The 25,208-nt window shown below is 42.4% G+C and overlaps 1 protein-coding gene across 4 annotated transcripts in view; it reads right to left on the reverse strand.

Moving 5' to 3' along the window:
* The window catches only part of DDHD1 (DDHD domain containing 1), a 464,003-nt gene that overhangs the window by 92,587 nt on the left and 346,208 nt on the right, over window positions 1-25,208 (reverse strand). For all 4 annotated transcript variants that reach the window (XM_069208549.1, XM_069208547.1, XM_069208550.1 and 1 more), the window contains one exon: window positions 25,019-25,168. In XM_069208549.1, coding sequence (XP_069064650.1) covers window positions 25,019-25,168 — 150 coding nt within the window. The remainder of the gene's footprint in view (window positions 1-25,018; window positions 25,169-25,208) is intronic.

Genomic DNA, 25,208 nt, shown 5'->3' on the forward strand with positions numbered 1-25,208 from the left:
TAATAAAATTAATCCTCAAAAATACAACTTGCCTAATAATTCTGCACTCCCTGTACATGGTCAGATTAATTTTGGTTTTAGGCATGGGGAGATTAAGTGATCATAGGATGTCGAGCTGAGGCCAGAAATTGAACCTGGTTTCACAGTCGCAAAGCCTGCAGCTCTGGCTGTAACACCTATCCCCTCCCCCAAGTGTAACAAATAATTGACCAACTGGATAAAAAAAACCATAAAGATAGCAGGGGTGTGGCCATGCCGACGACTGTGATGGCTGCTCGGCTATGAAGCTCTTCGGACTGTTCCCGGAAAGCCTACTAAAATGAGCCAAATTAGAGTGCAGGAGCAACGGACAGGACAGTAGGGCAACGCTCGAAGATGGAGGTACCGGGTGTGGGGGACAGGGGGATGGATGTCCTGTATGATGCTAGAACTACAAACCCCAGGTACACGTTGCCACAGACAAGGGCTGCCAGATCGACATACACCTGTCACAGAGGGGGAGGCTGCTCCAATACTCCTCTGGTCGCTTGGCTGATTCACGCATTGTGGAGTGTGTGATCTACTGCAGTGAGGGGACCAGGTATCTGGGGCTCAACGTGGGCCCATACCTCTGGGAATACCGGCCCGCAACCGCACTGTCCGCACCCCAGCTTCATCCCACACCGTTCCACATCCCTTGAGCTCTGCGCTGTCTTTGCTCTGCTTAACAGAGAGTGTCCCCAGAGGTACCTGCAGCCATTGCGCTGCTGGATGCTGAAAAGGCATTCAATTCCCTTGAGTGGCCTGTCTTACATGCCATCCTCCTCAAACTCTGGTTTCCACAAGGATATACTGCTTTGATCTCTTTGTTATACATGCAACCTACAGCTACTATACGACTGAATGGGACACACTCCCCCTTCTTCCCTATACAGCATGATACCCGACAGGGATGTTCATTATCCTCCCTGCTCTTTAGAATAGCGATGGATCCCATGGTACGTCACTTGCAGGAGGGGTACATCCACATGGGCCTACAGTTTACCAGCGGCCCGCTCCTGGTTTCACTCTATGCAGATGATATACTGTTATTTATCTACCACCCTGAAACTAATCTCAAACCCATAATGGATGTAATAGTTCGTTTTGGCACATTTTCAGGGCTGCATTATAATTGGGGTAAGTCAGAGCTATTCCCGCTTACTGATAGTACCATACCGCCTGCAACAGAATACCCTCTGAGATGGTGTAAGGACTCCACAAAGTACCTATGTATTCATGTTCACAGAGAAAAGGGCCAGATTATTTGTTTAAAGTATGGGCCTGCCACTGAAAGGCTTATCACCCAGGTGGATAGATGGGTGAAACTTCCGCTGTCTATGACGGGCTGCATCTCCCTCTTTAAAATGGTGGTTCTGCCACAATTCCTATATCTTTTTCTGAACATTCCTGTACCACTCTCAAACTCTTTTTGCCACGCTCCACAGTTTGCTTATTAGGCTTGTGTGGGCGGACAGGCATCCTTGCATTCGTTGGGAGATTCTCATCCTCCCGTATGAGCAGGGGTGCTTCTGTGTTCCCCCATCTTCCACTATTTTTTGCGGCACAGTGCCATTACTCATACCACTGGTTCCATCCCGATGCGCGTATTCCCTATGCTATTCTGGGGCTTGACTTGGCAGCCCCTGTGCCTATACGTGCACTTCTGCCACAGGTAGTCCCCTGGAGTCCTAGGGGTATCCAAACACTATCCATCACTAGTTGGGTCTGGTGCAGAATGGTTTGCAAACTTCAGAGCAATACACTATATTCTCCAGTGCTGACAAACAATCAATTTTTACCTATCACACAGGAAGCGCTCGCTCAGCAAATCCAACAACAGTTCAATCGCCATACATTAGGTGATGCATTTTCCGATGACTACAATCTCGATGCACACTTCACCAATGCCACACATCCTGCTTTGTCACCTACAGAACACATTGCGCGCACGATACCCCACCCATCCGCCGGCCTGGGTGGATTTCACCTCTCTCAGTTTGGTCGCCACAGCAGAATCCGGAGCACGTCTGGTTTCCAAACTATACTGAGCATGCATCAACGCCCTCCCAGTCTCTGATGTCAGACTCTGAGTCCTGGGAAGCAGATTCGGGGCGACCCCTATCCCAGAAAATCAGAGAGACGTTTTGCGCACATAGCCACTTCGTCTCCTTCATCCATCATCATATATTAATACATTTCAAATTCCTGCGGAGAGTTTACATTACACCAAGTGACATAGCCTGTACTGATCCGTCCCATTCCCCTGCCTGCCTCAAGTGCAGTGTGCCTCTTGCTGACTTCCCACACGACACAGACATGATCTAATATCAGTCACTTTTGGTGGGATGTGTTCGACCAACTATTACAATTTGTGGGATTGCCCCTCCGTCCCGATCTGCTACTGGCCCTCTTGGGCTATACAGGAGATATACCAAAACCTATAAGATGCCTCACAGCTATTTCACTTTTACTGGCCAAGTGGGAGATAGCGCTCCTCTGGGGCACCAAACGCACACCCTCCACTACAAACTGGCTAACAAGCCGCACATTTTGCGATAACACCAGCAAACTTTTTGCATCGCTGCAACCTCCGAACATCTAGATACAGGGATATTTGGCAACCATTGAGGGATTACTTGCGCACATTGGACACTATTCCCCCGACCTCACAATCCTTCACAGAGGCATGATGGGCCTGCACTCCTGCCTCCACTTTAACCATTGTTCTTAAATGTGCTTGCTCGACCTCCTTTTTGTGGTACTCTTTGTGTTCCTGCTTTCCATTGCCATGATTGTACCATGAGACTGTCTATTATGATTCCACTGTAAAAAAAAGATATACTTGTGTTTTGGAACAATGATCATCCACTTGCATGTGTTCATTTTGCCCCACTTGCATTCCTGTAAGTTATTTAAAAGTGATAAATAAAGATAGCAAATATTTTAAAAGTGCTTTCTCGCAATTTGAGAATTCAGAAACTATGTCCTCATTTTAGTTTGTTAAAGCACTTACCATAATTTCTATGGGAATAAGACCCTCTAATTTTTATAATTTCTAAAGGAAATGCTTTAGGTATTACAGTTTTGATTACATCAAGATGACATTAGGCGTGCCACACTTTTGTAATAAAGATAAAATGGTAGCAAATTAGTTTTTCATTAGAATACTGTGGGGAGGCAAGAGGTCAGGGGCACGGACTCAGATAATTGAGGGCAGGAAGGAGGGTGAAAGGGCAACAAGTTGACGACACCGGGCAGGCAGGAGGGGCAGTAGCAGTACAAAGGACCATGGAGGGCAGGAGAAAGTGGGGTAGGGGCAACAAACCAACCGTACAGGACAGGCAAGAGAGGCTGTGGCAATAACAGACCATTGATTGAGAGTAGAAGGAAGAGGCAGTGGCAGTACAACCACACATGCCAAAAGACACCATTCAGGAAGGAGACTCCTGATGCTTTTAAGCCCAAAAGGGCTTCATTTTATCTGGACCCTGCCTAAAATCTCCTCTTTTTCAATGTAAGTCAATGTGGAAAATCAATTCCCCAGTTTGTTTTTCAAAATCTTCCTTTTATCAAGTTCAAAATGTTGGTAAATATGGTACATTGGATCACAGAGGGCAGGAGGAATGGTGTAGGGACATGGACTTGGATAAAAGAGGCCAGGGGCACAAACTGACCTTACAGGATTTACAGTAGCACAATAGACCACACAGGGCAAGCCAGACAGCAGTGCATCACAACGGACCATGGAAAGCAATAGGGCGGGACAGGGCCATGCACATGGACAACAGAGAGCAGAGGGGAAGAGGGGAAAAAGGCAAGGGAAGAAAGCTGACCATACTTGACAGACAGAAGAAAATAAGTTACTTACCTGTAACTGCAGTTCTCCGATATTGTATTCTTTCATAGTTTCACATGCTTGAATCATTCCCCGTCATCAAGATGAGAGTCCCCAGTCCCTGGTACCATAACAAGTAGAGTACATTATACTAATAGGCTTAAAAAAGAATGCAAAATTCAATTTAACAGCCTATCCATATTCTTTGTTAAGAAAAGGACCAAAGCTATGCACTGACCAATCAGGCGACAGCACCCTCTAAAACCCTCATTACAGAGGCTCCAGTTCCTCAGTTTTCATGCATAAAGGTGAGTTATACCGTAAATACAATACAGAGGAGCATCTATGGGCAGGAGTGTGGGTCGCATGTGAATTCTATGAAAGATTACAATACTGGCGAACTACAGTTACAGGGAGGAACTTATTTTCTTCTCCAGTATTGAATCTTTCATAGATTCACATGCTTGAATCAGAGTACTTAGCAGTCTACAATATCCAAATACATGCATATACTTCCGAAGTGGATGGTGGGTAAATAAAATATAGCATGGCTCGCCTTACTGGAATAGATGGCATAAAACTGCTTGCCCCACTGCTGCATACGATTTGTCAGCTTCTTCAAGGCAGTAGTGTTGTGTGAAGGTGTGTCTGCTAGACCATATTTCTGCTCTGCAGATCTGGTGGATCGACACACTGGCATATAGTGCTGTTAACATAGATACAGCTCTCGAAGAGTGAACTTTTACTCTATCAGTTAATGGTTTCCCTGCCCTAGCATGGCAGAATTGAATGGTTTCTGAAATTCATCTTCCTATTGTGGCCTTGATTTCTGCAAAGCCTTTTTTGAAATTACCGTAAGTGACAAATAACTGGTTTGATTTACGAAATTGCTGTGTTCTTTGTAAATACAATTCTATACACCTTTTAACATCTAAGGTATGAAGTGTTTGTGCGGAAGGCGAATGAGGGTTTGCCAAATTTTTTGTTAGAATGATAGGTTTGTTTAGATGAAAATCCGATGGGATTTTTGGTATGAATTTAGGGTTTGTTCTAAGGAGAATACTGCCCTTTGTGAACTGCATGAAGGGTTCTTTTATAGTAAAGGCTTGTATTTCACTAAGTCTTCTAGCAGATGTTATCGCTAGTAGCAGCGCAGTTTTCCCTGTATGATATTTTAGTTTTGTTTTATGTATAGGCTCAAAAGGGGCTTTCATCAACTGGGTCAAGACAATGTGAAGATGCCACCTAGGTGGTGGTGTTTTAACTGGTGGAAAAACTCTGAAAAGCCCTTTCATAAATTGTATGATAATTCGTGAGGACCAGAGAGAAGGCGTTCTGTTTTCTCTTCTAAATCAGGATTTTGCTGCTAAATGAATTCTTATGGATGAGTGTGAGTCCAGATTTTGCTAGCTGTAAAAGGTATGGTAAAATCTGTTCCAGATTTGAAGAAAATGGGTGCAAAATGTTCAGCTGGCACCAATAACAAAAAACCTTGCATTTTAATTTATATGATCTATTTGTTTAATCTGCTTTTCCCTTGGTTAGAATTTCTCGAAAATCAGATGGGGTATCTAGGTTTCGAAATTCATGGGGTTCAGGAGCCAAGCCATCAAGTGTAGATGCTTCGGATTGGGATGTAGGATCTGGCTGTTGTTCATTGTTAGCAATGCATGACTGGGCATTCATTAACTGTATGTGTGCACTTTCCGATAGCAGGAGAAGTTCCGTATACCAGAACTGTATGGGCTATTTGGGGGCTATGGGAATGATCCTGCATGGTTCTCTCTTGGGTTTGCAAAGTATTCAAGCGACTAGAGGAATTGGGGGAAAAGCGTAAGCAAATATTTTCGACCATCTTATCGAAAATGCATCTCCCCACAAACCTTTTTGGGGACGCCAACTTTCGTAGTACTGGCATTTGCGGTTGTTCCTGGTGGCAAAGAGGTCCAACTTCGGCACGCCCCATCAGATGAATATGTTCTGCAATATTTGATGGCCGAGTTCCCACTTGTGGCAGGTTGATGACAATCTGCTCAGTGTGTCTGCCAGCACATTTGATGTTCCTGATAAGTGTTCTGCTCTGAGGAATATATTGTTCTGTATTGCCACTGCCAAATCTCTTGTGCTTGATGCAGCAATGCTGCTGATCACGTTCCCCCCTACTTGTTTAAGTAGGGCATGCACGTGGTGCTGTCCATTCCGATGAGCACCGATGATTTCGCAATTCTGGGACGGAACGAACGGAGCGTCAGAGCTATGGCTGAGATCGTAGAAAGTTGATGTGCCTTTTCTTGTCGGGATTGTCCCATTTTCCACTGATGGAAAGGTCCTGCAAGTGAGAACCCCATCTGGTATTATGTAGTCCGTTACTGGGGACAGAAATGTTATACCTTCTGCCAAATTGTTCCTCTGCATTCACCATTGTATGGAGGATCTCATCGATACTGTTATTTGATGATGTTGTCGAAGGAGCCTTGAGTATTTTTCCACTGCCTGTCTAACTCTTCTTGCAGCGGTCTCATGCAAAGTCTGCAGTTCGGGATTAAAAGGATGGAAGAAGAGAGCATTCCTAGGAATGATTTGTATGTTCGAACTGAGACAGAATCTCTTTTGATTAGTTTGTGGGCCATCAGTTGCATTTTTATCTGTCTGACCAACGAAGCAGTCTCCTGGTCTGTATTGGTGTTGATAACTGCACCTAGGAAAGTTATCTTGGTCTTTTGAAGGTTTGTAGTGAGATCCAACTTGTCGAACAATTTGAGGCATGTTTGTGTGCTCTGTGTTCAATTGTTGTGATCGTGCTTTGATCAACCAGTCTTCCAAGTATGGGAATACTTGAACTCCTTTTTGTCTCAGATGTGCTGCCACTGGGGCTGGCATCTTTGTAAATATTCGAGGGGGTAATTTTAAACCAAAGGGGAGCATCTTGAACTGGAAATGAGCACCTGCTACCTGGAATCGTAAATATTTTCGATGACTTGCATGAATGGGTATGTGGAAATATGCATCTTTGAGGTCAATAGATCTCATATAGTAGCCATAGTTTGGAAGGTGCAAAATGTCCTGTAAGGTAACCATACGAAAGGATTGTTTTATTAGATATTTGTTTAGTTTGGGAAGGTCTAATATCGGACGCCAATCTCCTGATTTTTTTCTTGATCAGAAAGAAACGGGAATAAAACCCCATTCGCTTTTGAGTATACAGAACTCTTTCTATTGCTCCTTTTGTTATCATGAGGTAAATTTATTTTAGTAGTTGTTTTAGATGTGGAGGGGGTGGACCCTTGGGCGGGCGATTTGTTGATAAATTCGAGGGTTTGCCCTCAAGATATGACATCTAGGACCCATCTGTCCGTTGTTATAGTAGCCCATTGGGCTATTTGTGTAAAAATTGGGAGATTCAACCTCCTAATCTGTGTGACAATTTGGAATGTGGGGTACCCTGTGTTGGCGTTAGGTCATTGTTTCCTTGAAGAATCTCGACTTCTGGTGGGTTGTTTCCCCCTAGTTGGTTACTTGTGGGCTGCAGTAGGTGGATGTCTATACTGCTGAGACTCGTGAGAACGGTTCTGCCCTTGGAAGGGCTGATATTGCTGCCTATAAGGCTGAAAAGCCCCGAAAGGAAAAGGTACTCCTGCCTCTGGCTCCTCGAAGGGGTTGCCATTTCAATTGGAACGTACCCAAGGATCTGGCTGTATCGGTATCAGTTTCAATAGCCTGTAGGGCGTCGTCTATGTGCTTCCCGAATAATGATTTGCCATCATAAGGCATGTCCAAAATGATGCTGTGCACCTCAGGCCTAAAGGATGTGGCTTTTAGCCAGACTTGTCTTCTAAACACAGCTGCTCTTGCCAGCTGCCGAAAACCTGTTGCGGGGATTATCTCTGTGGAAGCTTTCTGGCCTTCTAGGAGAATCTTTCTGGCTTCCTCTCTAGAATCTTTTTGGAAAAAGATCCATGTATTGCGACATGTCCGACCACATCGGTCTGTTGAACCCTGACAGTATTGCAAGAGAATTAGCTGCACGAACTGTAAGCCCTGCCATACTCTAGAAACGTTTTCCAATAGAGTTGAGGCGGCGCCCATCCCTGTCAGGTGGTGTTGTGATGGGTGCTGATGGATTTTCCGAATGCCGCTGGGCAGCTTGACTTATAACAGAGTCTGGCCTAGCATGTCCGGTTAAACAAGCTGGCGCATTGTCTGGTACTTTATATTTCTTATCCAGTCTGGGCATGACTGCTGAAATGGTGGCTGGATTCTTCATAGTACGAACACTCTCTTGCCAGATAAAATCTATTATGGTTATTGCTTTCACTGATTTTTCTCTGGGTTCCTTAAAATCATACAGGAAACAGTCTGTCTGTTTAGAGGTAACCTTTTCGCTACACGCTCCATTATACTATGAAAGCCACCAATGTCGTCTGGTGGAGAGTCCACATGAGGCGGCTGTGGTTGTGATGGTGGTTGTATGACGTAGTTGTCCCACTCTGAAGAGGTGGAGGCTCCATCTCTTATTTCTCCTTCTTCCTTCTGTTCATCCTGCGATGTATGTTGGTCATCTGACAGTGGATCCGCTAATGGCATTGTAGATAGCGGAATCCCTGAAAAGGATAGCATAGTAGGACGAGTAGGCATTTGCCAAGGTGATCTCGCTGGTGTTTGAAGCTGCGATGGAGGTGCAGATTGTGCAGATTCAGAAAGCGCTTATAGTAGTCCTGCAGCATTGCTTGCAGGTTAAATATCAAGTCCTGTGGCATCTGGATTGTTTGAACCTGAATATTATGTGATGAGTAGAGCTCAAGGAGACTCCTATCACCTGATATGCGGTAGAAAATCTGAGGAACTGGAGCCTCTGATGAGGGTTCTAGAGGGTGCTGTTGCGTGATTTGTCAGTGCATAACTTTGGTTCTTTTCTTAACAAAGAATATGGATAGGCTGTTAAATTGAATTTTGCATTCCTTTTTAAGCTTATTAGTATATTATACACTACTTGTTATGGTACCGGTGACTCCCATCTCGACAATGGGGAATTATTCAAGCATGTGAATCTATGAAAGATTCAATACTGGAGAAAGGACAGTTGCAGCATAACAGACCCTAGAGGGCAGGAGGGAGGGGGCAGTGACAGCACATCGGACCATGCAAGGCAGGAGGGAGGGGGCTGATGCATGGACTCTGATAACACAGGGTAGGGAAGTGGTGGATGAGGTAAGCAAAGTAACTGTTAAAGGCAGGTGGGAAGAGCAGTGGCAGAACAACGGCCACACAGGGCTGTAATGAGGGAGCAGGGGCATGGACCTGGACAATGGATATCAAGGGGGCAAGAGCAGGAATCTTGGGTGGGGGCACCACAATGTCAGGTCAGGTGCTGCATCCAACCCCCTAACCCCACCCCCACAGTACACTGCGATGGGCATCTTACTTAACATTTAAAAAAAAAAACTTAGATATTCAATGAAAAAAAACTAAAGGTTGCAGGGACGCCATTGTTAGGAAACAGAATTAAAAAAAACTTAGAAATTCACAAAAAAAAAAAAAAGGTTACAGGGACGTTATAGTTAGGTTCAGATTTCACATGCACAAATCCACAGAAATTCACCTGTTAGAGTTATTTCAAGTAACTATAACTTGTGCCCTAAGGTAAATATAACTCACGCCCTCATCATGCACTGCTAATTACCCAAGATATGACATCACTCATGACATTTTCTTTGGCATCATTGTCAAACATTTGCAGAAAAATTATTAATGAGAAAACTGCGTATGGCAAAGGTGTGAGTTATAGCTACCTTAGGGCACGAGTTATAGTTACTTGAAATAACTCCAACTGCTGAATTTCTATGGTTTTGTGCGTGTAAAATCTGAATCTAACTAGATCCCGGAAACCTTTGTTTTTTTAATAATAAAAAAAAAAGTATATATATTTTTTTCTGACGAATTTACACAATGACCGAAAACTGTACACCGAGAAAAACTTTGTGAATTGCATTTTCACATAACCTATTATATTCACTCATTAAATAATCTGTAAATTCACTTTCAATGCAGACCATCTTTCCCTATCCTAGAAAAAGCCTTATTTATGCCTTTGCCAGGAGTAAATTTCCAACCTTTCTCAGTGTGTGAAGAAATTAGAGAAGAGTTGGTGAAAACCCTAAAACATGTAAATATGTAGGTGTGCACAGTCTCACTTGGCATTCCAACCCCGGAATCACTGCTATTCCAGCACCAATATGTAGAGCTCAAAAAAAATAGCAAACTCCGGGAATTACTAAAATCCAAACCATGACGTAATGAGTCTTAGCATAACTGGTGAGAGAAGCTCTGCTAGAACTTATCAGCTTCCTGCATTGCACCAAAGGAAGAAGTAGATTTAGTTCTACAAGACACGTAAATTTATGAAGCATCCCATCCCATAGACAAGTAGATATTTTATAAAATTCCACACCCTTGATCTACAAATTTGAATCACTTGGAAAGAAAAGTCACATTAGACCACAAACAGCGAACCCAAAACGATCGTACATGAAATCCAAACAATAAATGAAGAATGATTTTCACATAAAAAAATGGATCAAACTCCAAGAATGTTACATAAATGCAGATTTCACACCATAGTGCATCACTATTTGCAGTGTAGGTTCAAAGCTGCTAAAACTACAAATCCCTCACTACCCATAAATGCATCCAAGAGTTCTGCGATATGCTTTTTTTTTTCTTAAAAATGACAACTCACCCGTCCCCAAAAATTGGATTGATATTCCTATCTAGTCGTCAAAAGCCTATAACAAACAATTCACCACCTTTTTTCATCGAGTTTACAGCCACATCACAGCTTAAGATATCCAAAATTCAATCATTATACAAGGGACTAGCCTCTTTCACAGCTATATATAATGTAAAATTAATCAGCGAAGGCCTTCCAGTATTAGCATCAATAATAAATCAACATTATTAAAATCTATCTCCCCCTTGAAAAGGTCCCTTAAAAATTGAAACATGCCATAACTCCCATTCTCAAAAATACAGATGCTGACCAAGAACACAGGTGCCGATGCATAATTCATTTCTAATTACATATCTTTCTCTGATCTAGTCTCCATAGCAAAGCTCTAGAGGTATCATTCTCCAAACAATTATCAACTCACCTTGACAACAAGGTCGAATAATTTAAGTATGTTTAATGTGTTTCTATCATAATTGAATTACTGTTTTATGTTTGAAACAAATTCATTTCATCCTCTCACATTAATATAGTATTTTAACCAGTTAAACTGTTACAATTGTCATTTATGCTTGTCAATCATCATGCTCTTCTAGTTTGGCTGAATTAATGAAAAATCCTATGGCACGTTACAAATCAGACTCATTGGTCTTACGTCGTTGGCAATGATGCAATGTTCTTTGATATTTCATTAGTTATCTGTGCGGTGTCACAAAAGTCCTAAGTAAATGACTGAATCAATATTCCATCCTTTGTCCATGTTACGGAGTTCCCTTAGCCCTGGTGACCTCAATCATATGAGGAGTGCATCAGTCAAACAGTTCAGGGGCATTCATCACCATCTGCTCTAAGCTGCACACACTTATCCAAATAATAATGTGTCTTCAAAACCAACTTGCGTGTGCCTGCTCTTGCACCTTTATTTTCCAACGTGCTCCTGATCATATTATCAGTCATGCCAATTCTAGTGACTTTGTTTCTGATGGCTTTTCCCTACGCATCCATTTAGTTGCCGACTAAAGGCGTACTTTTAACCAGTCAAATTCAGAATGTGGAATTTAAATTTCTTCAGGGCCACTCTGCAGTAGTTGGAGCCGCAAATCAGAGAACATTGTGTCTAGATCTTTAAATATACTTTTGGAAAAACTTACTGGTACTTTGGCAAAGAACAATCACCATTTTTGATCACCCTATCCTTCCAATGACTGCTAACAGTAACTGTTTCCAACACACAATATTATGTGTTTGCTGCTTTTGCCTTACCATATATATCGTACACCTTGACATCCAAGCATTTAAATATGGTATCATCTTACTGTAAGTCGTCACCTACCTGTGGTCTCATATCGGGGTCTATCAGGACCGCAACGGAAAATAATAAGACTTGTTACAATTTATCCTGAGCCCAACACACGTCTCAACAGTGTGTAGGGTCTGTTTTATTGGTCCCAGCTCAATGGATACATTATTCAAGTATAAGAGCAAATCATCCGCATTAAGCCTTTCAGTGCTACGTTCTGGCTATCTCTATGCCTCTGCATTTATCCTCTTTGCAGATCGTGCAGATGAATAGATCATTGGCTACCGTAAACAGCATAAGGGAACGTGAGTAACATGGCCGGGTGCCCACAGCAAAGGGAAATGGCTAGACAGTGTTGGACCGTTTTTGGTCCATACAACTAAAAAACAGTAAGCCCCTACTTTAAATCATGAGGGGCTATATGTTTTGTCAGAGTGCCAATTAGATTTGATGAGGAACCCTCACCCACTAGGTGTGGTGTGCTTCATCATTAGCGACCTCATCCCACCCTGGTAAGATGGTACTACGAGGGCGGACTCAACCCCATTGTGAGGGAGTTCTTGATAAAACTTACTGGACAAGATGGGATCCAAGACAGGCTACAAATATCTTAAAGTTAATGCAGGGTGATACCAGTGATAGGCCTCTTTCGCTTTAGTAGACAATTTGTTTCTCTCCATTAATGACCTTCAAATTAGGCGGGAACAACTGCATGCACTAGAGACAGGGTAGACTGAATTTTTTATTTACTTCCAGAATGCTCTTCTGCCATTGTTTAATCTAGAAACAATACAATGCTGTTGTTTTCAACTATGAAGTGATCACTACTCTCGGCTCCCAGCAGTATCAAATCCATCACAGAAGTTCAGAAATGGAGCCACCACCAGTCTAGCAGGGCCCCAGGTTGTGGAGGTCAAGAAGAGATCCTTTGTGCTTTTCATTCCAAAAAAAGTTGGAGATGGGATATATACACAGTCTGCCTTTTTTCCCAGGTAAAGTTCCATATTTGCGTTTTCAGCCCTTTCCAGCAGGAAAACTATTTGAGCGCTATTACTCTTTGTATTCCCTCCTTTCCTGTATTAAAGGACCCTGACCCTCCCTATCAGAATAAGCACTTGAGCCTTTAAAGCTTAAGTGTCAAGTAAAATGGTACATCCAGAAGCTTCCATATCCTCTTTTTTGCCATGAATTTTGTTCTCACTTCTCCTTAGAATACCAAGATACAGCACCACCACATCAAACTTGTTCTCATGTGCCAGGTGTGTGCTTTTACTCTCTCTCGGCTCAGCACTTACAGCTGAACGTAAAGCCAACTCTGCACTATAAATAGGTTGGGGTTGTCCAACTTCCTCTACTGCCTCTCATGTCTATCCATGGGGCTTACCCATCCTAGGTTTACCCATGACTGCGACTGGTCATGCTCCAGGTGGTGCAACAAACAACCAGATAGCCAAGCATCTGTAGTAAAGTTATTCGGGCTAAGCCCACATCATGGGTACTGAGGCACCAATCCCTGCAAACTGCAGCACAGACAAAGCTACAATACTTCTGGACCACCAGCCTTGAAGAACAGTGTGCTCCCTTTACCCAGGCAGCAGCCTGTGTGCGAGTTTGGAGCTAAATTTACATGGATCCTATTAGTCTGCCGGTGTGCCTTAAGTAATACATGCACCTACAGCCCCTGGCAATGCCACATGGAGGGCACAGCTAGTTAACCTAGCAGACCCTTGATTGCATCACTCACCTCACTTTCCTTGGCTTTCACCTGCCACCGTTCGCATTTGCGGGGGCCTTGGACCATCCTTTCAAATCACTTCCTCACTGCAATCTGTGTGGACAACACTGAATCAGCTCAGGAGCCAGTTGTCACAGGGTATGAAGTCACCCCTCCCACGAATCCATGATCTTCCCTTTTCGAAAGCTTTAAGTGACCACTATGCGTCAGGCCACTTAGCCGGGCCACTGCTGCCACCTAACCACCAGCATAGCCACCAACCTGGTACATTGCTACTCCAATTTAGCAAGGCTACTCATCCCATTCATAGGACAGAACTCACTGCTGACAGTCTGCCCAAGCAATACAAGTTTCCCAAGGAAAAATAAATGGGTAAAATAGCTGATTAATTGTTCAAATGGCATTATAAGCCAGACAGCCAATGGGAGCTCTGCTGCCTACGTCCTACTTCATGAACTGCTGCCCAGGCACTGCCCCACCGCCTCCCAAAGCCAAATTATTATGAGCATACACAACACCAGGGAGACCACGCTGACCCTCTGTAGTAAAAGGTCACACCTGGGTGATCCAGACACAAGCCTGATGCAAGTAATGGCGAGTGTAAGGAATTCCAAACTACCAAGCAGTATTATTAACTGCGAGCCAAGGCCTTATCTACCCAAGACAATAGTTCTACTATAAAACAACAGGAGGACCCAGGTTCAAGTGGCAGCCTCCAGCTACGTGATACAGTTTTAAATTTTTGGTGCCAATGATGCTGGCCGAGCTGGGCATAATTCATCATTGCTAAATAGATCACATCCTGCATCTTCCACTGTTGCACTCTACCAGGAACAAACCTTATTTGCACATGCCAACACAGCTGAAGCTTCTTCAATGGCAGATGTAGAAGGCAGCTATATAGATACTTCAAAAGTATTCTGCAAAAATCATGCCCTTGAACTTTCACCCAGATGCAAAATACCCTACTCCATCACCCTAGCACGAAGGTTCAGATTCCTGACTTTGCCCTTGGGGCCAACCATACAGTTGTGCATGAACTCCAGAGTCCCTTCCAGCCTAGACTTCTTGTCCTCCATTTGTTTCAAGGAATCCTGTTGCTCATTCAAGATTGCCATGATTAACAACAGCCACCAGATCACAGAAATCCCATTCCTCTCAGCTGGTGCCTCATTTTCTCCAGTTGTTTCTCTGGTGGTTGAAAATCTTAACAAGAAAAATCTGATCTGCCTTTGCTGCCCCCTTGTCTCTTTCGGCAGCATCTATAAGTTACAGGAATATGGTCAAGTCCCCCCGTCTCTTTTATATACACTTTCAAACAAAGTCTGGACCTAGGCTAAAACCTGGCTTAAAACCATGTGACCCACTCAGCAACATGCTATCATACCACCTCTGCTAATCAAATCTCCTCTACGATCAAATGGTATCAGCAACTGGTATTATTTGGGGGTTATTTACTGCACCCTTCTGACACGGATTTTTTTTTGCTCTAAAGCAGGCAGCACTGCAGGACAATGCACGGTTAAATGTGCCGACATGATAATAATACAAATTAAACAAAAAATAATCATCAAAGAGAACTTAGAGCAGCCATTATAAATCAAAACAATGAACTATAATGCAGGACACATTATTCACTAAGTACTTACAAGGCCCTTTTTCTGAAGGCTAAAAAAGATTTAAAGAGAATGCTGTTGCATGAAGCCTATCAACCAGTATCTGAGGGAGATTCAGATTTACAGCTGTTAACAGTAAAATACGTCTTGACAACACAATGGACCTGACTAACCTCCGACCAATTTCTTTATTACCGACCCTAGCTAAGATCCTGGAAAGGCACTTGAATAAGGAATTAGCAGACTTTCTATGGGCGAATGGCAGTTTGGATCCTTCTCAGCATGGATTCCGGCGAGCTCACAGTACGGAAACCGCATTGTTATCTTCGGCGGATATTATTCGCAGAAGAGTTGATAAGGGGGATGGAACCATTCCTGTATTACTCAACTTGTCAGCAGCGTTTGACACTATATCACTGCAACTCCTTATTTAGCGTCTGTATCAGGCAGAAGTTAGAGACAAAGCACTGGATATTCTTATGTCATTCTTGACTAATAGATCTATTACAGTGTCTTGCAGTGATTACAGAGCAACACCTTTTCAACTACCTTGTGGTGTCCCACAGGGGTCTTCTCTTAGTCCAACTTTATTCAATCATTATATGGCCCCACTGGCAAGTCTGGTGCGTTCCTTTGGCTTCCACGTTGTGTCATACGCAGATGACACACAGTCGATTATCCCAGTTTCTCATAACTGGGAGGAAACAAGGGATAGATTCCAGCTTTGTATGACTGGCATTAACATTTGGATGAGTAAAAATGGTCTCAAATTAAATGGCAATAAGACAGAAATTATCTGTTTTGGACTAGATAGTAAACTGTGGAGTGCCAGCTGGTGGCCCGAAGCCTGCAGTGAGTGTCCGGTCCCACGCACCTCAGCTAGAAATCTGGGGATGGTTTTTGACAGCTCCCTTTCCTTTGAGCAACAGGTTAATCAGACGATTAAAGGCTGCTTTTGGGCTTTGAAAACCCTGAAGAAAATTCTTCCATTTGTGCTTAAAAATCTGAAAGTTCCAGTGGTCCTGGCACTTGTTATATCTAGACTGGACTACTGCAAAGCTCAATTGCTTAATATCAGCAAGTCCGCCCTTCATAAATTGCAACTCATCCAATGCAGCGGCTCGCCTGATTTTGAATCTTCCCAGTTTGTCCTCCGCAAGTAGCTGTCTTAAACAACTTCACTGGCTGTTGATAAAAAGGATCAAGTTTAAATCTCTCTGCCTAACTTATAAGGCCTATCACCTAGAGGTCTGTGAATATTTGAGTTCAGTCCTCCAACCGTATTTACCATCTAGGACTCTTAGATCTTTGTCCAGTCATCTTATTTCAGTACCCCGCTGTCACAGAGTCAAGTGGGGGCGGACAGACTCTGGAATTCGCTACCACTCACGATTAGACAGACAGAGATGTATTTGTTTTTAGAAAGAAAATAAAAACTTGGCTCTTTTCGAATTAGGTTGGACTTTTAGTTACCATTACCAGGGAGGGTTTCAGTCTACCTATAACTCATAAGGACTAGTGCTTTGATGCTTTTTGCCAGAATGCGCTCTATAAAAACTGCACAATACAATACAATACAACCATATGAATCAGCTGTATTAAAGGTGAGCAATTTGAAATGAGGCCAGTTTCTAAAATACTGCCTGAATGGCAGTGGGCTGCCCAGCCTATTGCCTGTACTTGTAAATCAAATACCTTGATTCAACGTTTCTGACAGACTGAACCTGGGATGGAACAGTAAGCAGCACACAAGGCCCATTGGTGCAGGGTAATCCTCCTCCATCATAAGGATATCCGCCTTACCTGCATTTAGGCGGAGCACGGCTGTGAATATTTGTGCAAGGGGCGCTCACTACAGGCTCTGAACACAAGAAGGGGGAAGGGAGACTGTTGCTCTCTCTGGTTTACAAAACACAATCCCTCTCTCACCCGAAGTGAGATCTGGCAGTTTATCTCAAGCAATGCCATCCTGGGGGCAGTAACGGTGCTCTCCTCTGGAAAGCTGATAAAGACATCAAGCCGAGTTTAGGTAAGCCAAGACCCTGGCCGGGGTGGACAGAAATTGAGGGAGAAATACAATCAGACATGAGCTCTGGGTAGGGAATACGGGCACCATCCCCATAAGCCTCAGGCTTCCAGCTCCAGAAAAGTCTCAGTAAGATGGGGCTGCGCTGGACCCCATACAGAAATGTCACCAGCAACAGGCTAAATGGGAAGATTATTCGGATCACATGTCATTTTCATATTTAGGCTGGCGGCAGCATCTGAAGTAGACATCGACTATTAATAAATGCCTATTCAAACGAAAAATGTTATTACATTAAATGAAAATGTAAACTAATAACATTAAATGCTGCAAACTGGTGTACATTTTTAGGAGAAACCAAAATTTTGGTCCTACACAAATTACAGGCGTGTGATGTTATAAAAGTTAGGCAGTTCCATCTATAAGGGAAAAGCTGCTATTATTATATTAAAAGTAGCAAACAAAGACACACATGCTATAGTTATGAAATCAAAGAAATACACCAGCTGCTCTTGCACAATGTTTAAAACTCTAGTACACATGATTTCAATTAACTGATGTGCAGGGCCCCCGAATCTTTACAGAAGAACATAAAGTGCAGAAATTATTCAAATGTATTTGTCCACTTGTGACTTGTAAGGCTGTTCTTTAAAATACACTGCCACCCATCAGTTGTTTCTAATGTTGGGGGGAAAGATTAAATCATCTGCATCAGTGCATTCGATGATTTTGGAAGTGAAATGCAATCCTCCATGGCACTCTCCATACATTGGCCTGCAGATCTTGAAGGTTTGGTGGAAACCAGTTTGTAACTGCCATGCTTTTATTGGTTTCTTGACACTTCACCCTAACTTTTACCTAGTCTTTGGCCCATTACATAATGTCCCTTTTATTCTGAGGGTATCCAGCTAATGTTCACAAGATGCTAGATACCAATTATATCATGGAATTTTGGTTGAGTATCTATTTTATGAGACTCTCAAGGGAAAAGCAAAGCAATGTAATGTACCAGAAAAAGACTGATTCAATTAGTCGGGGTCTGGTGGATATCATCTTATTTCTAATGAAGTCTGTGGGTCCCCTGTTTCTGTTAAGTTATTTATTTATGCATTTGCAAATAACATACATGCATCATGAACATGTGAACATAATAACTGTGACTCTTGTAAGTTCTTCCTTTCAGTATATATGCATAGCTACAGTGACCCTGCTAATTTCTGAGAGTTCTTCTCCCATTTTCCTCGTGTGGGTCTTCTCTTGAACCTCTCTATTATTCTTATTCAAATAAGTATATTTTCCTTTATCAATCAATATACTGTGTTAACTTCCACAAGTCCCCTCAGATATGACTGCACCAGGCCAGAGTCACCTCGGAGTGTTGGTGAAACACCTTCAGGTGTACCAGTCACTGAACCCTGGTCCCCACCTCTTCAAATATTGCCAGTATGTATCCCCAGTCCTCTAAATCCTCTGTGATGTTTTCTGAAGGACCCAGGTGACTATTTGCACCCATATCCGGGCAGTGAGTGTACCAGAAAGGGTAGCTTTGCCCTTAATCAATAATTCCCCACACGTCCATCGCGGCAACCGTTTCTCGCTTTTGTTTGGGTTGGTTACCCATTTCACTGTATATAGGACATGTGCTGCATAGTAATACAGCTCCATATCCGATAGTCCCAGTTTGACATCCTCCTGATCTAGTTCAGCGTACTCACAGATAAACACTTAGGGAGAAACACCATCTTGGTACGCGGCCAGGCTGTGTGTCCAAAGCTCGCAGACAGCCATTCCCACGCTGTGCACGGCTGTCCACCATGCGCAGCAGGGGGCTGGCCACAGGGTGTTGGTCAACCCCTTTGCAAGCAGACAACCATTTGGGCCATGTACAGCAGGGGGGTGGCATAAGGGCTTGGCTTGTGGCCTCGCCCTTGGTCAACCACCCCCGCAGTCAGCCAACCTCAGGGGCCACATGTCATTATAAAAGGGAGGGGGCCATGTAAATCTCCCCCTGAGCCTTATTAAGCCACGGAGGCCCACTTCTGGGCAGTCTGAGACACTTTTTTGTTTTTGCAGATCAACTGCAAATTCATGGAAAAAATTAAAAAAAAACTAAGACCTCTGGGACCCCACCACCAGGCATTCAGGAACAGGGTATCCCTACCCTGTCCCTTCTGTCTTTTATTTGCACTCTTTTTTTGGACTTGGAACTGCAGCAGCCAATCAGATCTCAGCTTGAGATCTGTTGGCCCTGCGGATCCTCTGTGGTGTGAAATACACAAAGTAAGCATTAATTGCTCAAAAAGTACCATACAGATTTACACCAAATCACAAAAAAGCACTCTCTCTGGTCAAAGATGTAGCTTTCTGCCAAATCTGGTGTAAATCTGTTCAGTGGTTTGGGCTGTAGCTATGCCCAAAGTGCCTATGGAAAAGTGAATGGGGAAAACATGTGTGGGGGTTTTTCCCCCCCTCCCCACCCTTTTCTAGGACCCCACTTGCTGGATTCGCCCCCCAAACTTTCCACTTTTTGGAAAGTTTTGTGGAGATTCACCAAACAGGACCAACGTCATTAGCAACACAAACCAGGCATTTCTAGTACTAGGAGCTTTTTAAACCTCTGATTTACCTGCCTTTTTTCTATAATTATACAAGTTTGTTTCCCACCATCATACAATAAATAAGGATAATAAGTATTCTTTGGAGTCCTATACCTTCCAAGTGACATATTGATATAACTGGTAATACACTGCTTAATTAAGTGAACCATAATACACCAAGAACTCATTCACACTTGAAGCAACAATTACAAATACACATCGACTCAAAAGATCAATTATTATTCCTTTGGCCAAGGCTATGATGCTACAGATTGTGCATTTCTTCAATAGGACTAAATCAGGAATTTAACCTTATACCATATTATCTGAAATTCTGTGAAATTCACATTAATGGGTTAGAGGATTCTGTGTAGCGAGGTTCGATACTGGTTAGCTGTTTGGACTATGTGGTTTAAGGATGAAAGGTTCTGTCTTTATTGTATGGGTTTTCGTTGTGGTGCGTTGGGTTTGAGTGCTTAGAAGCTTATGGATTTAAGTTCAAGCATTTAGGTTTAATTTTTGTCTTAAAATGGTAGGTCTAGGTTTAGACTGTAAACTTTTAAATGGTGTTTAAGGCATGGTATTAGCCATAATTGCCTTAAGGTATGGGTATACATTATAGTCCTACAGAAGGGTTCTTGTTGGTCTTTGAAGAGGTTTCATCAGAGGCTGGGGAACTGAATTAGACCTGACCCAAAGACAAACTGAAACAAAAGCAAACTCATACTTTCATCTGGGTTTGCCCAAATAATCTATTACTTTTATTGCAGACATAGGAGTAACTCATCTCTTCCACATTACCACCACCAATCATACAGATGTTGGGCAAGTCCACTGAATTAAAATCACTTCAGAGGGTTCCACTGCAAGCAGATCAAGTGTCTTTCAGAGATCTAAAACAACGTCTATAATAAAGGGTATTTTGCGAAACACACAGACATTTTATTACATCATTTAAGAGAAGCCAAATCATAAAAACAACAAGGTCTGCTTCAAGTTAACAGATTTGATACCATATTATTTGAAGAATGGTCTGTTTGCATTAAAAATGTATTGGAATGGGTTATAATTGGTTTTAATCTAGTATTACATACTAGTGCAATGTCACATTTGAAAAAGTCTGAGAGGGAGAGAAATAGTCTGAACGAATCTAAAATCTACCATAACCTTGATGCTAACTTTTGGTGACCTAGCAAAATGTACTCTCTAGAAAGTATTTTATACCATCGCACTTGAAGAATTGTGGCCTTTTGAGATGACATCTGTTCAGGCTGTAATAAAGTAACAGACTCCATGATTTATGTCTTGTCAGCCTCCGAGCAAGTATCTACTTTTGGGAAGATGCATTTTGCAAGCCTAAGGCTAACAACTTAACTGACCAGAATATCAAAGCCTCAGCCCTTAGTCCTTTTGCATCAGAGGCATTACTTCAACAATGCACAAGGATAAACAACTATGCATTTCATGGGCCTCCATAGTGGTTAAAGTGATTATTTGGCTTGTGGCAATCAAGTCCCATGCTGAACGTTAAAGCTTGTCTGGGTAATTTAACCAATCTGGTTTCAATGGAGAAAGCACAGCAGAGCTGAATTCCACAATGTACAGGTTTAAATATCGTGTGAATTGTTTTAATACTTTTATGCTCAACAGTGCTTATGAAGGATTAGATGTATAATTGTATAATTATGAATGTTTGTACTCTATCACCAAATGTATATAGCTCTAACTACTCTTATGTGGGACGCTGAAGTGCTGGCCTACAAGGGAAGCACGCTACACCACGTAGAATATGGGACTGGTAGAATTTTGTCCTTGTTTTGATCCTTTGTGTGAAGTGTTTCCATGTCATGCATGATGACACTTGATGTGAGGTTATAATGTTATGGGTCCCTGTGCTTAGCAGTGCAATGGTGAAGAAGTCTGAGAGACAGCTGTCCAGTTTACGATTTTCAGTGAGCTTGCAGCTTACCTCTGAGCAGCTCTGCAGGTCCCATTATAGTATTTCTAATAATCTATTCCACTTAGGTAATTACTGTACTGGGATGTCTATCTTAGATAGTCTGCTGAAAGTTGATGATCCTGAGCAGGCACAGGTTAAAGGGAGTAATGGCGGCGAGATCTGGCTGGATAGACTAATATCATCCCATATCTGACTGTTGTGAGATTTCAAGAAGCCGTTGTAGTATGTAGTTAGTTAGGACCCACAGCAGTGGACTAAAGGAAAGTCCTCAGTTGGAGAGCAGCATGTGGAAGTATCTCTTTAATCATTCCACGCTTATTCAGCTGGTAATGGGTGGTTTCTTAATGTGGACTGGTACCGTACAGGGTGGTGGACATGACCATTAGCAGTTTTGTCTTAAGTGAGTGCAAGGGTGTCAAACAGTGACAGGTAATTATTATGCAGCCTGTATGAACTACAATCGACTACCTGTGATGGTGTTAGTATTAGTTTGGTAATATATTGTATTGTAATGTACTTGCATTAAAATAGTACTTACTATCTCTGATGAGGCGATGTAGTGCGTTACATCGGGCACCACGCTGCTCCGGAATACAGGATTAGGTTTAACTTGGTTATTATTTGTTACTGGAATTAATCTCGCAATCAAGGAAACCAAGCCACACATTTACTCAAGTTCCTATGTGGTCGATTAAATTAATCAGAGTTAGGGATGATCTTTAGTTGGAGCAGGTATGTGAATCATGCACTGGTTGGCAGTATTAATAAATGAGCTACAGGTGATTAGGTACTGTTAGGGTGCAGGAGTATGACTTCTACAAAAGAGGTGTGATCTCTGAAAGCTGGTGTAGGGAATCTAGAAACATTCAGTAATAGGAGTTAGTCTGGGCTCAGAGATAGGATGCATGGAGAGGAAAAGAAAGGGAGAGTCATACGAAACTCAAAGGACAGCTGACAATCAGAAGTTTTAAGATAAGGTCTGTTTCGGGTACGGTTTTCAGGAATACTATGGAGGGTTTTTGATATAGGATGCCAAACTGTAGTAGGAAACAACATTACTTGCATATGCTGCAATATCACAGTAAGCCATGTGACATCAGCATGCATACCCCACTGTCACTCACTTGGTTAACAGAATAAGAATAAATAAGGTTTCATTCTGCCATAAAATCAGACGGAAAGAAACTGCAAAAACAGGAATATTGGATTATCAATGTTTGTGCTAGAGAAGCTTCCTCCCGCCCCTTTTTCCCTCTGATGATCAGGGCAGGATGACGGAAACAGTGTTTTAGTGAGTTCATGGCAGGCACTATTGGGGCTGTTCTCAACTTGGGGCACCAGAACACAAGAATATTTAAGTGTGAGATCCCAGATCCAGTTGTCATTCAGACCTCCTGCACCAGCAATCAAAGAGTTAAAATTAAAGTCCCTGTCCAGACATCTAGTTACCTGATAAACTGCAGCCCCAGCCCTCAACCTGTCACTTACCAAACCTGCAACACTCAGGATACACAAGTATTCAGCAGTCTCTCCTTAGCAGGGCCCCCATTCAATTTCTAGCATTTTTAAGGGGAGCCCAGTCTCCACCCTTAAGCCACAGGAATATAAGCAATAGTATTCCACTGTCTGGGAATGCTGTACCCATCATCATCGTGCTTCATGCGAACGCACTTTGCAGGTTAATCTTTATTTTTTTTTGTCCATTGGCCCAATTTTAATTAACCCCACGTTCCTATATAAATTGGTGGTGAAATGTGTTTACAAAGACTGGCCCGTTTGAGAAATCAACATATAACATGCTGGAGATCAAATCATCCCTAAAATGCATAGTATTTGTGATGTCTTTGTCACAAGCTATGCTTGTGCCATGAGCTTGTGTCTATCATTACGTGCTGGCACGTGGAGTATTGGGGGCCCAGGGTTTCAGACACAGGGGGTATGAACAATAAGCTCTGAAAATGGTGGTAATCGCCTCCCTCTCTTTTCTACAACTGTTTCCGAACAATTTACCCCTTTTGGCCTTCAATTAACTAGTGGTAACTAGTAACCTACCAGTGACTGTCTTGCCATATTACCACACTACTTTATCTTCTTATTAGTGATTCTCTTATTGGCATGAGCTTCAAAAACCCGGAATCCTCAGACCCTCCCTCAGAGATTCATCCACAGACCGTTGAGCCATATTTCACATTCCAAAGGCATGGGGCTAAGAGGATTGAGCATAAAAATGGAAAATATGCCTTGTAAATTGTTTCTCCGCTTTATCACTGCATATTTACTTGGGGCTATCAGACCTTGGCATGTGAAAAGGGATTACTGGGAAAATCTGCTGTCCTCTGAGCTGCTGACACCTCCTTGTTGTTCGAGAAACTTGTCCTACATTCAGTCAAAAAATCCACTTTAAGTGCAACATTCAGAGGACTTTTTCCTTTTCCCAAATCTAAAACCGTAGGGTGAGTGTGTGTACAGTCTGGAGGTGCACTGGACGGGTAGGGTGGGAATCCCTTTGAAACAAATAAAGCAGGGGCTTGGGAAACAGAACACAACCTAAAGTAACATATAACCTGGAACTAGGTTGCGGAATAAATAGATTGTTAGGCCTGACAATTACCGCTAAAAGGCATCTGTGCCCCCAAAACCAACAATCCAACATATGCATTATTTAGCCTAAAAATACACTGTGTTCCATATCGAAATATCGTAAACAAAACAGATCAAAATAAACAACAACAAAAAAAAATAATAATAATTAATGGAAAGTAACTAAACAATTGAGTACGGCAATAAAAAAAACTCCCACAAGAACAAAAAGAATGTGGGCAATAAAAAAAAGTGGAAGACAGAAACAACCAAGAAACACTAGAAAATGTGAGTCTATTTTGAGTTTGTTTGCCCCATATGTGTTTGTAGAAATAGGATTATTACTACAATATTGCCACAGTGTATCCCAATTTGACAGATATTTTTTAGGAGACAATAACATGTTCTTCTCTTTGTTTACAACACATTTATTTATAAAATAGATTTTAAAAAATCCTATAAGGAAACCGATCAACAATGTGTAATAAAAAGACGTCCTCATTCAAGTTCACCTGAACTCTCAATACTTAACCACTGACTGAAGACTGGTAATTTAGCACTATATAAAAATTGTAAGTTAACTTGTCACTAATGTTTAAGATGGTCATGAAATAAAACACTCACCACTGGATCTGTGGGGTGAAAAATGTTGAACAACCGGTTGCAAATTGATTTAGGAAGGATATGTTCTTTATTCCCGTGATTTCCGGGTCGAATTCCACGAAGTGCCAAAAAGACTGCTAAGGGCGATCCCATGCAAAAGAAATTTTCAACCTTAAAAGAACATGTAACATGTTTATTGAATAGGTCATTC

Source organism: Pleurodeles waltl, chromosome 9 (genome assembly GCF_031143425.1).
Source record: "Pleurodeles waltl isolate 20211129_DDA chromosome 9, aPleWal1.hap1.20221129, whole genome shotgun sequence".
In the NCBI taxonomy this organism is placed as follows: Eukaryota; Metazoa; Chordata; class Amphibia; order Caudata; family Salamandridae; genus Pleurodeles; species Pleurodeles waltl.